This window comes from Pomacea canaliculata, linkage group LG14, assembly GCF_003073045.1.
Source record: "Pomacea canaliculata isolate SZHN2017 linkage group LG14, ASM307304v1, whole genome shotgun sequence".
Taxonomy (NCBI): domain Eukaryota; kingdom Metazoa; phylum Mollusca; class Gastropoda; order Architaenioglossa; family Ampullariidae; genus Pomacea; species Pomacea canaliculata.
The window spans coordinates 15739413-15754100 of NC_037603.1; the positions used below are offsets into that span (position 1 = coordinate 15739413).

General features: G+C 44.3%; 1 protein-coding gene across 3 annotated transcripts; it reads left to right on the top strand.

The window, feature by feature from the left end:
- Positions 1–1142: 1142 nt before the first annotated feature.
- On the top strand, positions 1143–14629 carry LOC112555777. Of its 3 annotated transcripts, XM_025224285.1 has the most exons (7): positions 9093–9314; positions 9431–9699; positions 9841–10906; positions 11293–11570; positions 11891–12074; positions 12292–12462; positions 12741–14629. In XM_025224285.1, the coding sequence occupies exons 3-7, from the start codon at positions 10003–10005 to the stop codon at positions 12956–12958; spliced, it is 1755 nt and encodes a 584-aa protein (XP_025080070.1). In that variant the 5' UTR covers positions 9093–9314; positions 9431–9699; positions 9841–10002; the 3' UTR covers positions 12959–14629. The 3 variants fall into 3 exon arrangements, 1 of the variants encoding a protein (XP_025080070.1); XR_003097531.1 differs by lacking the exons at positions 11293–11570; positions 11891–12074; positions 12292–12462; positions 12741–14629 and adding exons at positions 1143–1863; positions 3713–4032; positions 5433–6350 and having other exon boundaries at positions 8281–9314; positions 9841–10006; XR_003097530.1 differs by lacking the exons at positions 11293–11570; positions 11891–12074; positions 12292–12462; positions 12741–14629 and adding exons at positions 1144–1863; positions 5433–6350 and having other exon boundaries at positions 8281–9314; positions 9841–10006.
- Positions 14630–14688: the final 59 nt, after the last annotated feature.

A 14688-nucleotide genomic window follows, 5' to 3' on the forward strand; every position in this document is an offset into this window, starting at 1 on the left:
TGTGTTGGTGATGAGTGAAAGCTCGTCTCAACGGAAGATGTGACTGAGAAGGAACTTTAAACTCTGACACAAGTGAAGTGTTGTAAGTGTTATGTTCGGGATTGTCTCTCCACCTCTCTGTTACATACAGACACACTTATATATTTATGTAGGCGTGCATGAGATAAAGATGCACGCGCTCGCACAGACAAACACGCGCGCACGCGCATTCTCTTCTCGTGTACTCACACACCACACACTCTCTGGTCCTGACACTCAAAAGGTCAGTGATGTGCAAGCATCTAACCTTTATGGTAATTTTATAAGTAATTTCAGAATCAAACTCTCACTACAAGCATACAAGTGCTTAAACAATTTTTTAAATACCAAACTTCCTCCTTTTGTCCCTCTATCTCTGTGTCTCTCTGTCTTTATGTCATCTTTCTCATTACATAATATATTAAGTACTAGCAAGAATGTCGTGTTTAGATGATATGTCACTTCTAACAACTGAACGATATAACTCGTATCTGTCCCTAGTATTACACAGCAATGTTTCACAACAATAGGATCAACAAGTTCCTAAACAACATATTCCATAGTAATATCTTTATGTTGAAAATTTATGTTACAATTTTATGCTATATGAGTTGTGGAGGTCGTGATAACTAGACTCGTAGGACTAAATCCTGCCGGCAGCAGAAACAACAATAAGAATCATAAGAATAAGGCAATGAGCTCAGTGCACGGGCAAAAGAACAGCATCAGTAACAGAAATGGAAGACACAGTTACAAACTACAAAATAAAGGGTAGTGTGTGTGGGGTGGATAGTGGGGAAAGGAGGAGATAGCTGTCGGGGGATTGACAAATGAGGTGAGACATAATAACCAGACTCATGGCTGCATCCTGGGATATTAATGACTGGACTTGTACTGGTCATGTGACTTTAATGTCTAGAAATATATAGCCTGACACAGACAGACATCGTGAAGGATACCAGCAAACACACACACACAGACACCCTGGCAGATACCAACACACTCACACACACAGACATCGTGGCAGGTACCCGGATGTATGGCCCGTCATGTGTTGTAGTGAAAGAAGGCCATGGAATAAGTTTACCCTGTATACTTACTTCACTCTCAAAATATCAACATTAGTGCCTGCCCAGACTGTTTAAAGCCTCGTTGTACACAAAAGATTGCAGGCAGGCAAGTCTGTACAAACAACTTCTGATCACGGTAGCTGTTGGGGGGAGTTGGGGGAGGACACACCTCGTCTGCGACCGAACTCCTGTCCTCTACCTACAGAAAATAAGTCCAAGGTCCTGTACATCATCAAACTCCGGGCTTCACTGGACACTGTCGGACCGTGTGAAGTCAGCTTAAAAAGCTCCAACCCGGACACTCATCGTTGACGAGGAGCTATATTTAGACCGAGCGGGAATCCCCGATAACCAACACCGTCGTCGTCTGCGGCGGACAGGACGGACAGGGGAGGACACAGTTCTCAAATATTGTCTCGGATTGGCCGGAGTATGTGGGTTTTTTTCTTCTTTTTTTTTTTCGAGAATTTGAAAGAAAGTTTCCTTTCGCCAGACGAGAAAACAATAGTCGGAAGGTGAGAGCTGGTCCCGGGACAATGAGCGGACGAGGAAGCTGTCGGACAGCCCCGTCGCTGGGTCACATGACACAATGGCGGTGTTGGGACGAAGGGAAGTGTTGTGGTAGCTCACAAGGATCTTGAGAGAGAGAGAGGGTGGTGAGGGGAAGTGGGGGACCCCTAGGGCGGGGATCCGGCTCCATCCAAACGGAACTTCAGCTTCGGGAAACCACGAACCGCTGTTGATGGCGCTGGAGCTGCAGACAGCTTCTGACAAGGTAAATGTTTGTTTACTCAGATATCTGGAGTGTAAACAAGAGAGAGTTGTAACTGATGCAGCTTGGCGGTATCTCCTATCACTTTTGTTCTTTGTTTTTTTCTCTCCTTCCGTTCTCTTTCCGTTCTTTATTTCTTTCTATTATGTTCTCTCTCTCTTCCCTCATCCTTTATATACTGTACCACCCTCTTTCTCTGTTTTTTGTCATATCCAGTCTATATTTCGTTCTGTATTCTGTCATCTTCCCTGTCTATCCGCACTTTTGTGTATTTTACTATGTTCTCTTTCAACTTCTGTATCCTCTTTTTTTCTGTCTTTCTCAAGGTGCGTTTCCCCCCCCCCCCCCTGCGAAGTTCCCTCTCTCAGTTTCTTTTCATGTCTTTATTACTCTAAATAATGAAGTTAACAGCCTTTGTGGTAATATTATTTCTATCGTGACTATTCCAAACTTTATATTAACAAGTGCTACAAAGAGTTCGCGGCTTTTACTTTTTTAAGAGGGACTATTTTTATTTACTCCCCGTTTCCCTATACTACATATTTTTTCCGAAGAAAGATTTTTTTTTTTGTGACTGTCTATAGTACCTGTACAAAACAGTTAAATCTCTCGCCTGCCTATCTGAGACCACTGTCCGCCATAGACGAGAGTTTGACGAGATAGTGGCGAGACCCATGCCAGAGCTTTGCCCTCAAGATACATCACAGCATTTACAGTCAATGTAGCACTACTTTCTTTCTCTCTTCCCTCCTTTCCTTCTTCACCTGATTCATTCGTTCATTTTTATTTGTTTTTCCATTACTTTTTTCTTTTCAAACTTTGGACAAAGACTCACAGAAAAGAGATTTCCTGAAGGACAACACAGTAGGTTCTGTTGTTTGATTCCTTCTAATCGCGCCTGCACCCTGCTTCTGTCACACAGACATGGTCCTCGTGACAAGGATGTCCGTCTTATACTTGTTAGCGAAATCTGACTGGAAAAATCCTGTCTTAGCATTCATTAAGAACCAGTTTGCAGCAAAATCTTTCTGGTTGGTCGAGGGTTTTAGCTTTACCGCTCGTAATAAACACTCCTACAGACTTGATTACATCTTGTTACCACACTTCACAGACACTCCTACAGACTGTTTATTGACGAGGTGAATAAGGGAGAGGTACATCTTTTCCCCCATTCGGAGTTTTCCTGTCGATGAATTCGTCGTCTCTTGTTGTCTACTGTCGTCATGTCTCACTTTTTCATTTACAGTCAGCCCTCTACCACTCGCTACTACTACCCAGGACTTCCTCTACTGCCTTTATGTGACATATGTTTGTCATCAGCACCCACCACACAATATTTTACCACCAACTAAACCCCTCTAGCCCTCTCTACTACCCATTAATCCTTATTACCCTCTTCTGGTCACTGCTGACCTTTTCTGTCCAATGCTTCGCATCTGAGTTCACTTCTTCCTCTATTGCAATCGTCTCTCCCTCCCCTCTCCCAGTATCCACTCCTGCTCTCTACTACCCACGACTCCCTGCTTCTGCTAACCTAAAGACACTGTAAATGTGTAAACAAATAAATCAACAACTAATCGACTCGCACAATGTTTGTTGACGTGATGACGTGCTGTGGGGCAAAGGTCATGAAGCGAGCTTGACAGTGCGGCGAGGTGAGACAACTCGAGACCTGCGAACATCCGGGTCTAAAGTTATTACATTCAGCAACATTCGTTATTTCACTAACAGTTTTTTTTTTCTCATAATGGATTCTTAACTCTGCTCCACCCGAGGTCAGGTGCCGGTCACGAGACGACTGAGTAACTATGGACACCGGTGGTAAAATAAAACGGGATCTTTCCTTGTGCAGGTCAAGTGGTTTTCAATGACGACACGACAACGCCCTCTGGTTTATAAAAGTCATTGTCTGCACAATAAATCCTTCTAGCCATCACTTCACAAAATCCCTATTACCTTATTCTTCCTTAAACTTCCTCTAGAGATTGCGCCAGGTCACGTGTCCTTACTCAACACTAGACAAATAAATATTCAGGGGCTGACAAGATGTCCTTGCACAGGAAGAGGTGACAGTTATACGCCCTCGGACAAGATATAGATATCCTGTGTCCTTCAACAACAATAGGCCCGGTCCTCTGCCCTCGCTATTCACTTGGAAGGAAGCAGGATCTGGTAGGTACTCCAGGCTGAATTTTGAGGCAAGAAGAAAAGTGTGTAGATACAAAATGTTTTCGTTATAATGATTTCAATGAGATCAAGCTTTGTCTTTGTAGTTTCCAATGTAAATGTTTTCAATATTTTAATTTCCGGATATTTTTATGCTCGAAGGTAAAGATGCTGATTTCGAAAAGCCAGTACTTATTCCCGACCGGGGGAAGTTTGCTGCGCAGCTTGGGTATCGAACAGCGAGCCTTTAAGTTTGGACGCCTGAGCTCTAACCACTCGGCTATCTGCTTCTTTCACTCTGATAAGTCCTGCCATGTGCTGCCTCTTGTATCCGTGCACCTGACAGCGAGCCTCACCTCTTCACCTGATGTTTTCACTGATTCTCCAGAATCTTGTATCACAACTTAATCTGCACGAGTTTCTCCTGTTGTCTGAACCTTCTCGCTGGTATATGGACTATTCTTCTGACACGGTGTTGAGCAACAATATCAAACATTTCCCTTGATTAGCAACTGAAAAAAAATAAAGGAAGCAAAAGCAAGTTAAGACAAAATCTTGCACATCTAAGGCAATTGAAGAAAAAGAATAACACAATTTTTCTTACAAGTAGTCATCTCAGCCAGTGTGAAGGTTGAAGTCAGGTAACCACAGAAATTGCATATTTTATCACAATCGGCATGATGTCAACAAACTTTACAACAACAAGAAGAAAATTAATGGATTAGGCTCAGATCACGTGTACTGTACACGTCACTCGCCCACCCCACTAATGCACGAGCTACCCCCGTGACTACACACTGCCGGGTACACTACCCCATTGTTCACGATGTTTGCTCTCTTTTTCAAACCCCTGACCTCACTTCGCAACTATAAATAGACTTTCCGATGTAACCACCACCCCATGGGTGACCCTTCGTGGTTTCCCTGTCACCCTGGGTATACACTTGATATGATTTCTCAAGTGGTCTTACGAGCTACCCAAGGTTGAGGTGAAAAGGATGGTAGTAAAAAAATACTGCTCCTTTCTTTTTACTGGTTTAGTGGAGTGCAATGTTCTGTTCATGGCTGGGTGAAGCTCAGTGCAAGATACTGTTTGTTCTACCCTGGGTGAACACACTTCCAGATACCTGCCTTCTGTTTACAAGGTGTTGTTTGTAGGTTTGTATATCTCCAGAACAGAAGAGGAGGGTTTTCACCCAAATCTGGGGAAGTAATATCTTGTTTGTTTGTAAAAAATTTCTCCCCACTAGACCTTTAAGACATGTTAATGGAAAGTTTATTTTTTTTACCTCCGATAAGCATTGTGAAAGGTAATCTGAATGTTTATTTTTAAATTTCTTTTACTTTGTTCTTCTTCTCCTTCACATTCTTCTACTTGATTATTATTTTAGTTATTATTTTTCCAGGTACAAAGGCGTGAAAGGAAGTCCCCATCTTCCATCTCTGGATGAATGTGACAACCTGACCATATCTGAGCAACTAGCTCTGTGACTGTGTGAACAGTGAGGCCACGTGACCAGGAGACCATGTCCTGGAGCAGTTCCAGCACCTGGAGTCCCAGTGTCCCAGTGGTCGCTGACCAGTGGATGCGGTCCGCCGGAGTCGTGTACGTCAACACGGCCGTTGGCTTTCAACCGCAACCCTTCGGCATCATGGCGCCCAGCTTCTGTCTGTGTGCACCTGTCGCCCTGCAGGATGTTGCACCTTGCTCCTTGCAGGTGCCGTGGAAGGGAGACAACCAGTTGTATAAAGTCCAGGCTCGGGGACACTGCGGACAGAGTCTTCAGTCAGGGATGGTGGTTCAAAGCCCAGCAACGCAGATGGCGCCAAATGCTGCATACACCCCTGTACCAGCTTTTCTGGAGAGAAAGCCATTCGGTCTAGAAGATTTTCATGTGGTCCAAAATGGCCAACTGCCTCAACAGACTGACCTCCCCGCTCGTTCTCCGCATTACACATTTCCATACGGTCAGGAACAGACGAGGTATCCAGAGGTGCCAGAGCAGACAAGCCTTTCATACGACCAAGAACAGTCAAGATGCTCTTATGATAAACAGCAGAGTAGCTTTTCCCGCCAACAGATGCCTACCCACGTGTTTCAGCAGTCGAGTGATGGGTTCTCCAACCTCAGAACGAACACTCCCAAAGATCAGACACAGCCGAGCAGGACGCCTTCAGGCAAAAACAAAAGCCAGTCAGGCAAGGAACTGAACTCTAACTGCCATGTCGCCCAGACAACTAACAAGAAGAGCAACAAACACAAGAAGCAGAAAAACAAAAGTCCAGTGGTATCTGACCAGGAAACGCTGCAGGTGTATAAACAGGTAAATATATTGCTAAAGTAATTGAAACATTTGACAGGCAGACCAGAACAATCATGATTCTGGTGAAATAATTGAAAGCTGTCCTCCAAATCGGCCGGTCCGGTGCGCAACGGTTAACGCCTGTCATCAACACAGTGAAGGTCGGCTGTCCTGGGTTCAGCTCTCGTCTCGGGCACGCTGGTTTTCCTTTTCATATGGCAACTGTTTACAGGAATGGCTGCCGATCACTCAGACTGATTCATTAGCCATTCACTACACTGAAATATTATGGAAATCACTCCCCAGACCAACTCATTCTCGAAATGCGAAGCCAAGGAATCAGGAGCGCCGGTCGTAAACAAGATGTCGTCAGTGACCGTTTGCATAGAGCAGGGGTGGGAAACTTTTTTCCTTCAAAGCTATTCGGATATTTCTAAAACCACTCGTGATCCATTCAAAATTATCAACCGAATGATTAGCCTGCTATAGTGGTCGCGCCATAGTTTCTCTGCCTTGCCAGGGTCAGACCAAATGATTTTGTGGGCCCTATGGGGGCCGTGAGCCGGAAGTCCCCACCCCTGGTATAGACAAATGGTGAGGCCTCTAAGAACCCACTAACAGGCCTGTGTACCCGAGAAGTAATGTTACCCCCAGTGTAGCCGCAACAGGTTCCTTGAGCCCCATTTGCCAGGTGTCCATGACGAGTGGACTATATCTGTGTGCAACACAGCTTTCAGTTGGTCACGTGTTCGACACGACTTGTAGATTAGACCTACGAGCTAAAGTTAGTTGAAAGTACCGAGCCTTCTCAATCTCACTGGTAGACGTGGACAACAGGAAGTAGGACATGGAAAGCACCAACTCATTGCAACGTGTCCTACTTCCTGATTGGCGGGAATAGTCCCGTGACGTTGTAATGCTCACAAGTGCGTGCTCACTCACTCATTGACTCACTCAGTGTCTATAAATAGCACAGTAAGGGTTATAAACTACTATTCTAAAACTAAACATCAAGATTTTCAAGCCAGACATGTAAGACGCAGTGAGATTGAGGATTACCGTGGGGAAACAATGGAGGACACCCTGCCGACAAGTGTGGGGACTCCCGGTAGTCGAACGAACGAACGAACGAATTTATTTGACTCCCGGTAGTCATCACTGCAGTCAGCGGCTCAGGGTTCACATCTCGTCTCGGGACACTTTATTTATATATGTGACACCTATCCATACTCAGTTTTTTCCCCTCCCTCTCCTCCCATGTGCGAAATCCCCGCAAGGTGGAAGCACTTTCCTACTAATTAAACCAACCAAAATACCTGGCAGCAAGGTCGGGTCAGAAATGCCAAGGCTTTTTTCATCTTGTTGCCTAAACATCGACTGACAGAAAACAATGTGCACGAATGGACAGACAAAATACAGTCACGTGATAGGTGCTCAGCCTACAGTCGGTTCAAAAAGAAGTTTGAACCAGAAAAGTAACAAGCAGCCATATCCATAAAAAGGTTTAGTAATACCCTGATACTATTTAGACTAGGAATTAGCGATAAAAATATCAATTACAAATATTCAGTTATATATATATATATCCTGCCTGGAAAAGCAAATCTGATCCAGCACTGGTGGTTTGCAGTTCTAAATGTTCGAGTAAAATGTTATAAACACGTGAAATAAAGGAGTCGGAGTGTGCTATCATGTTGTAGCCTCGGTTTATTTGCCCTTTTTTCGACTTTCTGATGGGCGGCTGCCTGTCTGACCATCTTTTATATGCGTTCAAAAGTACAAAATAATGATGATATATGTTGATGATGATCATAAAGACTCGATGCAGAACCACTCACATCAAGGTATGAACTTTACCTGAAGATTTAGCCTTTGAGGTTAAAATGTTGTATTGCTTCATGATTTATCATCAGTTAAAGGTTTGTATTGAAGATTTGTCTTCAAATTTCAGCATTACGAGAGACAGATGCAAGATTTCATTAGTTCCACCTTCCCTGACCTGCTGACGTCGGTGGTGACAGTGCCGCCATTACACTTCAACAAAACCCGTTACAAACGGCTGGACAGACACAGCACGAGCATTAACGAGGTAGTACAACAACTGGAGACGCAAATGTCCGACGTTTCGGGGGACAAGACTGATGACATCGTCATCCAGTGCATCGTGCGAGTGGTCAAAGCCAAGCAGGAGCCAGCGATCGTCCTGACCAACTACGTCTTCGACAACTACCTGTGCAAGACGGTCAAAGAGGTGGAAAGACGAGCTCAACAAGGCCTTCAGCCAGCTGTGTCCCTGCAAGAAGCTCCCTACCGAGACAGTGATCCAAAGGAGGGTCTGGAAGAGGTCGCCCAGCATGGTGATGCCATCCCGAGCGGGGCTCGAAAGAGAGGCTCCTGCTCGTCAACCCACACCAAAATAACTGGGAGGCAGCAAGTGTCGAGGTTAGCCAAGAACTGCATAAACCCAAAGGAAGTCTTCCCGACTCCCAGCGACCTCACCGTAGACTTGAGACGAGGAGATTTTGACATTCTGGTCATCAGCCGGAAGTACGGCTTCGTCATCATCGAAACAAAGTCCATGGACAGCACTGCCGAGCTCGGCGCCTCCAGCTGCTCACAGAGTCAAGGACGAGACCCTCTCAGTCACAAAGTTCCGAAGGGGAAGAGGAAGACGAGGAAAAGGAAGAAATGTCTGATCAGGGAAAGGCAAGGGCGGCAACTCGGAAGAATAACGAGGACAAAGAAGAGAACCCTAAGGTTGAAGTAAACACGACCTTATCCTTGGATCGCAGGAAGGAGCTTGACATGCTCAGGAACAAGATCTCCAAGGCGCTGCAGCAACTCAAGAAGGAGGAAGAAGTGTTGCGACACCTGGTGTCTGACTTTCCGGAAGCTGACAGTATCCCCATCAAAAAAGTTCTGGCATTCCCCAAGACGAGGAAGGCGCTTCTTCGCAGTATTCTGGAAGATTGTAACTTAACAACCGTGAGTATTCTGACAGATATAAACAAATTATTTATGTCAATAAACAATAAAGATACTTCCCCCAAACACTACAACATAATAAATAATTAATTAAATCATTGGCGTGTCACTCACAGGAAGTCTGTGAGAGTCTGGCCGCCCCCTCCCTGGAGCACGCCCTCTCCTCCTGCCTGTGCGCAGAGGACGCGAGGAAGATTGAGGAGGCTGTCAAGATGGCCCCCTGGGAATCAGGGGACACAGCTTTAACTGACGAGTCTTTACTTCGTTGGTGGTCCAACGTCATCGACGACAACGACGAGACTGAAAGAAGCTGCTGCTTGGCGACGCCGAGCGCCAGGTCACGTGACGCCATTTCACAAGAAACTTACGAGGGCTTGTTTGCGAGGTTTGTGTCTCCACAACACGGAGCGTTTCTTTACAGTCACGTGATTTCATTACCTCGAACATTCGTTGTAAGGTAGATAAAAGTTATTAGATGTAGATATTAAAGTGTAAAACTAAGATATTTTCTGTCTGTGTTCGCCAGGTTTTGCGGCCCCTATTCTAAGGTTTCCATCGAGTGTCGAAAGAGCACTCGAGACGAAGCCAGGACAGTGGCCGACTGCATCCACCTGACAGGTATACGCTTCGGTCGCAGCATCCTGCGGGACAACCAGGTGCAAATTCTGGACAGCGAGGATCGCTTTGTATGCCTGACTGGACCCCCGGGGTCTGGCAAGACCCTGGTGCTGGGGCTGAAGGCGGTGGAGTGGGCGCGAGCTGGACACCGTGTCGTCATCATCGGGGCTCACAAACTCCGGTTTGGCGCCCTCGTTTCCTGGACCCTTTCCGGCAGGTGCAAGAAAACGCTCTGGAGGCCCTGGAAAACGTTTTCTTTGAAAAGATTTCGCTGAGGACCGATGTGGACACCTTCGCCAGACATTTGCTGAACAAGTACAAAGGAGCAGGGCTGAAGATCTTCATTGACGAGTGTCCGTGGATAACGACGATGAAGGAACAAGAAACGAGACTGCTGTCTTGCATTGACGATCTGAAGGCCATCACCGACTTGTACCAGAACATTCTGGAAATGTGCAGAATCTCAGACTTCACTGAAGCCAGGCCAAACCTTTCTCCTAGTCCCTCTGTCGAAAATTCAAAGAAGAACGATCAGTCCCCCTGCAACAAAGCTCGCAAGAAAGCCTGCAACAAGACTCGCAAAACGAAACAAGAGCATGATGGACTCTCCACATCCACATCACGTGACCCAAACAATGAGACAAATGTGGAGGTTTCAGAAAATACGGCCGCGGCGGCATCTAAAATAAATGGTTTTTATTACAGAAGATCGCAGAGCAGGTACGATGCCGGGTTGCTGCCGGCTCAGGTGTACTTCAAAAAGATGGAAAGTCACGTGCGACACGCAGAAAAGCGAATCTCCTTTTTGCGGACGGGGACCGCGGGCCCTCGCCTGATGAGCATGGACCATAAGTGGGCCGGCCTCGTTCTGCAGATCGCTAATGAGCACGAGCAGATCATGGAGATGAAAACTGAGGTCGAGGACCGTCTTTGTGGGTCTCATGCAGCGCACGTGGACGTGGAGGGCATCACAGGTGAGTCTACAGGTGGGAAGTGTCGGTGAAATAAAACAAGCGCCATATTTTCCTTTTTCTCCTTCTTGTTTGTTCTTGAAGGTATGTCATGCTTTTTATTTATTTATTATTTTTTTTGTCCATTTTTTATTTCAGTTTCGTTTTGTCTTTTTGTTGTTTTTTGTTGTTTTTTTTTTGTTTGTTTGTTTGTTGTTTTTTTTTTGGTGGGGGTCCTTTATGCTTTCTCCGTCTTTTTTCACTCCTTTCTTTTATTTTCTTTATTTGTTCTGTTCCGTCCTCCTATATCCTATACCGTGCCTTTATCAAGGGAGGGTTTCTTGGATCTTGGATCTTGGATCTCTCAACACCTTGTGATAATCACCACTCTCACCTTCTCTGTGTTTCAGGAGTGCTGGACGAGGTGGACAAACGAATGCTGTCAGCCATGGGTTTCCTCTTCCACTTCAACACTTCCCTCTACTTCTTTCTCATTCAGAAGCTCATGCAAGCCATCACTCGACTACAGAAAGAGGATGAGAATCTCGATGTAGCTCTGTGGACGTCTAGTGCCTTTTCCACAGAAATCCCAAAAGCATTTGCTGAAAAGAAGCTGGAACTGTCACTAAGATGTCCGCCGGCGGTTCAGGAACTGTTGATACATCTAGAGCCAGACCTCATCATCGAGGTAGTACAGTCTGTGAACTGAATTTGGAATGTTTTTTTTGTTTGTTTGTTTGTTTTTTGGGTTGTTTTTTGTTTTGTTTTTTTGTTTGTTTGTTTGTTTTTTTGGCGGTGTTTTCTGGTTCCTGTATATCTTGATATATCCTTTTATATTAATTAACCCTTGTCTTAGTGAAGTGCAGTTTATTATTTTCCAGTTTCACGCCCGAGTGTTAGGCGGAAACCACTTTATGTCTCCTTCTTTCATTTCGTGTCGTCTGTCATGTTCTCACAAACGGATTCTGCCGACCGGATGTTCACCTCAAACAAAATGTCTGTCTCTAGCAATCTCCGCCTCGTTACACTTACCAGACTCGAACCTTTGAAGTCAATCCTCCATTACCCACAGTCGGACCAGAAGTCATGTTGTTGGACCACGGAGACCACGTGACCAGTGTCAAAGAGGTCAACGACTGCCCTACATGTGGACAAGCTTTGGCAGACTACCTTCTGGGTACACTTCGCGTTGGTGAGTGTATCCCAGTCACGGGTGGACCGGTATGCTAGATGGAGGTGGATGAGTGACGAAACTGAGTATTATTAACTAAAAAGGAGTGTTTTCGGGATGTCTGTCGGGATGTGGAGCTTGTTTTCCCGAGGTGAAAAGTTAGCAAATGAATAAGAGTTAGCACTCCTCATAGATAAATAGTACGGTGACATGCTGACTCTGATTTCACCCTCGGCAGGCGCATGCGCGGGGAGCCTGCGGCCACGTGACATCACCATCAGCGGAAGTCCCGTGCACTCGGAGAGATGTGCGCTGCTGGAGCAGCTACGTCAGCGTGGATTGCCGCTCCTGATGGAGTCCGAGTTGGATCCCACCCCGCCCTCCTTCCCGGATAAAGTCCTTGTCATCGGTATGATAACCTCCCTTGCCTGTCTGTTCAGTAAAGCAAACACGAGTTGTCCTTTCTTTGCCAACTGAATACCAGGAAAGAATCAAGTGTTTTTGTATTGTTTATAAGAGATTATATTTATCATTAATATTATTGTTAATTAAAAAATGTTATTAAAAAAAACCTTTAGGTTTACTGGGGACAAATGTAACTACGTTCGCTAAAAAAAAAAAAAATTGTGCGCTGCTCATCTTTGTATGAATGCATGTCGTATTTACCGTGTTTATTTATTTGTTTAGGAGGAAACTACCTTCAAGGTCTGGAATCCAAAATTGTTGTTTACGTGCCGGAAGTGAACCGAGTTCCGCTGAACCAAGTCGATGGGAGGATGCAGGAGGGCGGTGACGTCAGTCTTAACTGCCCGGACTGGGTGCAGCGGCTGGGGAGATGGAACCGCAGCTACCTGTGGTTCGTCGCTTCCAGGACTTTGTCCCATTTGATTGTTTTCAAAATTTGATTTTTGAAGACCTCGATTTTCTTTTAAGAAAAAAGTTAACAAGGTTACAAAGATTCCCTGCGACTGTTCTTATAACCCTGTGAAAGAATATTGGACATTAAAAGCAAAACATGAATATCACCATGTACAAAACAGTTACTAGATGTTTAGGTGAATATTTAATATAATATAAATTATCAATTTCATGTACAGTCCTATTCACGTCTTCGCTAGTACGTGCTGAATACTTCGCCATTTTGTTTTGCTTTTCCCGCCACATTTTGCTTACACCATTAAAAATAAATGTCCATATTAACAGATGCAGATGCTGTAATGAACATGTATATTTCCAAATTATAGCTGCTGAAATGTAAATAAACACCACTTAGCATCTGTAGGTGGTCGTGCAATGCAGGACACCACCGAGTCACGTAATAGCGCCGCAGTAATGTTGCGCAGGTCACGTTGAAATATATTCTTGGGGTCAACCTATGGACTCTCATTCCTCCCTTACAATGTTTTGCTTGCTTCTAGTCCCAGTTTGCACACAAGAAATTGTACATCCTGCACGTGAAGACAATAGCAGCAGACAGGAGGAAGCCGGATCATAAGTAATGGACAGCGTGGAGGGTCTGGATGTTAGCTCGTCTCGTCCTCGCCAGGTGTGGCTGCCATGTTCCTGTAGGGGATAGTAAGATCATGGGCTATCTTTAACTGCCTCATGTTTCTCTGGATCATGTTTATTTTGATGTTTATTTTCTCCATTCTAAAATTCTATTCGTGGCTCTAAAAGGGAAAATACTACGAAAAAAAAATTGCGACATACTGCTACCACACAACCGTCAACATACTTTTGGTTTTTCACAGACATTGGGTTTGGTTGTTGTTTTTTTTATCTTTTTCGTTAATGTACATATTCACACATGTTTTTATCTTTATATAACTATCTTTATATCACTTGTATTAATATTGCAACTGACAGTTGCTTCCCTTGCCTCAGAAGCACCTCTCCTCCCCTCTCACACCTCTAATACTCATGACAATTTAACAATAGGAAGTTTTGAAAGATAACATTCAATTATTATTATTATTACAATGATAACACAGAGTGGGTTGATGATAATAAAGATGATAGATGAGAATATGACAATGAGCAGCTTCTGTAATTAACAGTTTGGAGTCGTATGAGCAAAGAGTGTCTTACCACCAGCACGGCCGTCAATTGTGAACTTATTATGATCTTACTAATTAATTAGTAGAACAATTGTCTTCCTGCTACTAACATGTTCTCTGTTATAGCCGATAAATACAGACAATAATAAAGGTTTTTGTGTTTAATAAGCATGGGCAGTGATGTATGCTTTTGTTCAATAAACATGGTCACGTGCATTTATTTTTGAAGTCGTAGTTTACAAGACTATTGCCGATTGTGTATTTATAAATAATTGATGTTTACTGTTCACATTTTCTCGTTAAATTGTTGACTTTCTCCACAAGATAGCATTGTAAGCTTCCATGTTACCATATCTTACTTGGTTTATATTCTCAGCAAACATCAGTTCTGAGTAAGTTTATTACTTATTTTCACATGGTTTATTCTCATGACATATCGATGCATTCTTGTTGGGTTTATCTCCACAAATGTTTAACATGTTCAACAGACTGAAATAAACTGTCTAAAGAGAAAAAAAATAGACAGAGGTGAGAGCTTTGTGAGGATGGGAGAGACTGGGATGGATGAGGCTAGTACA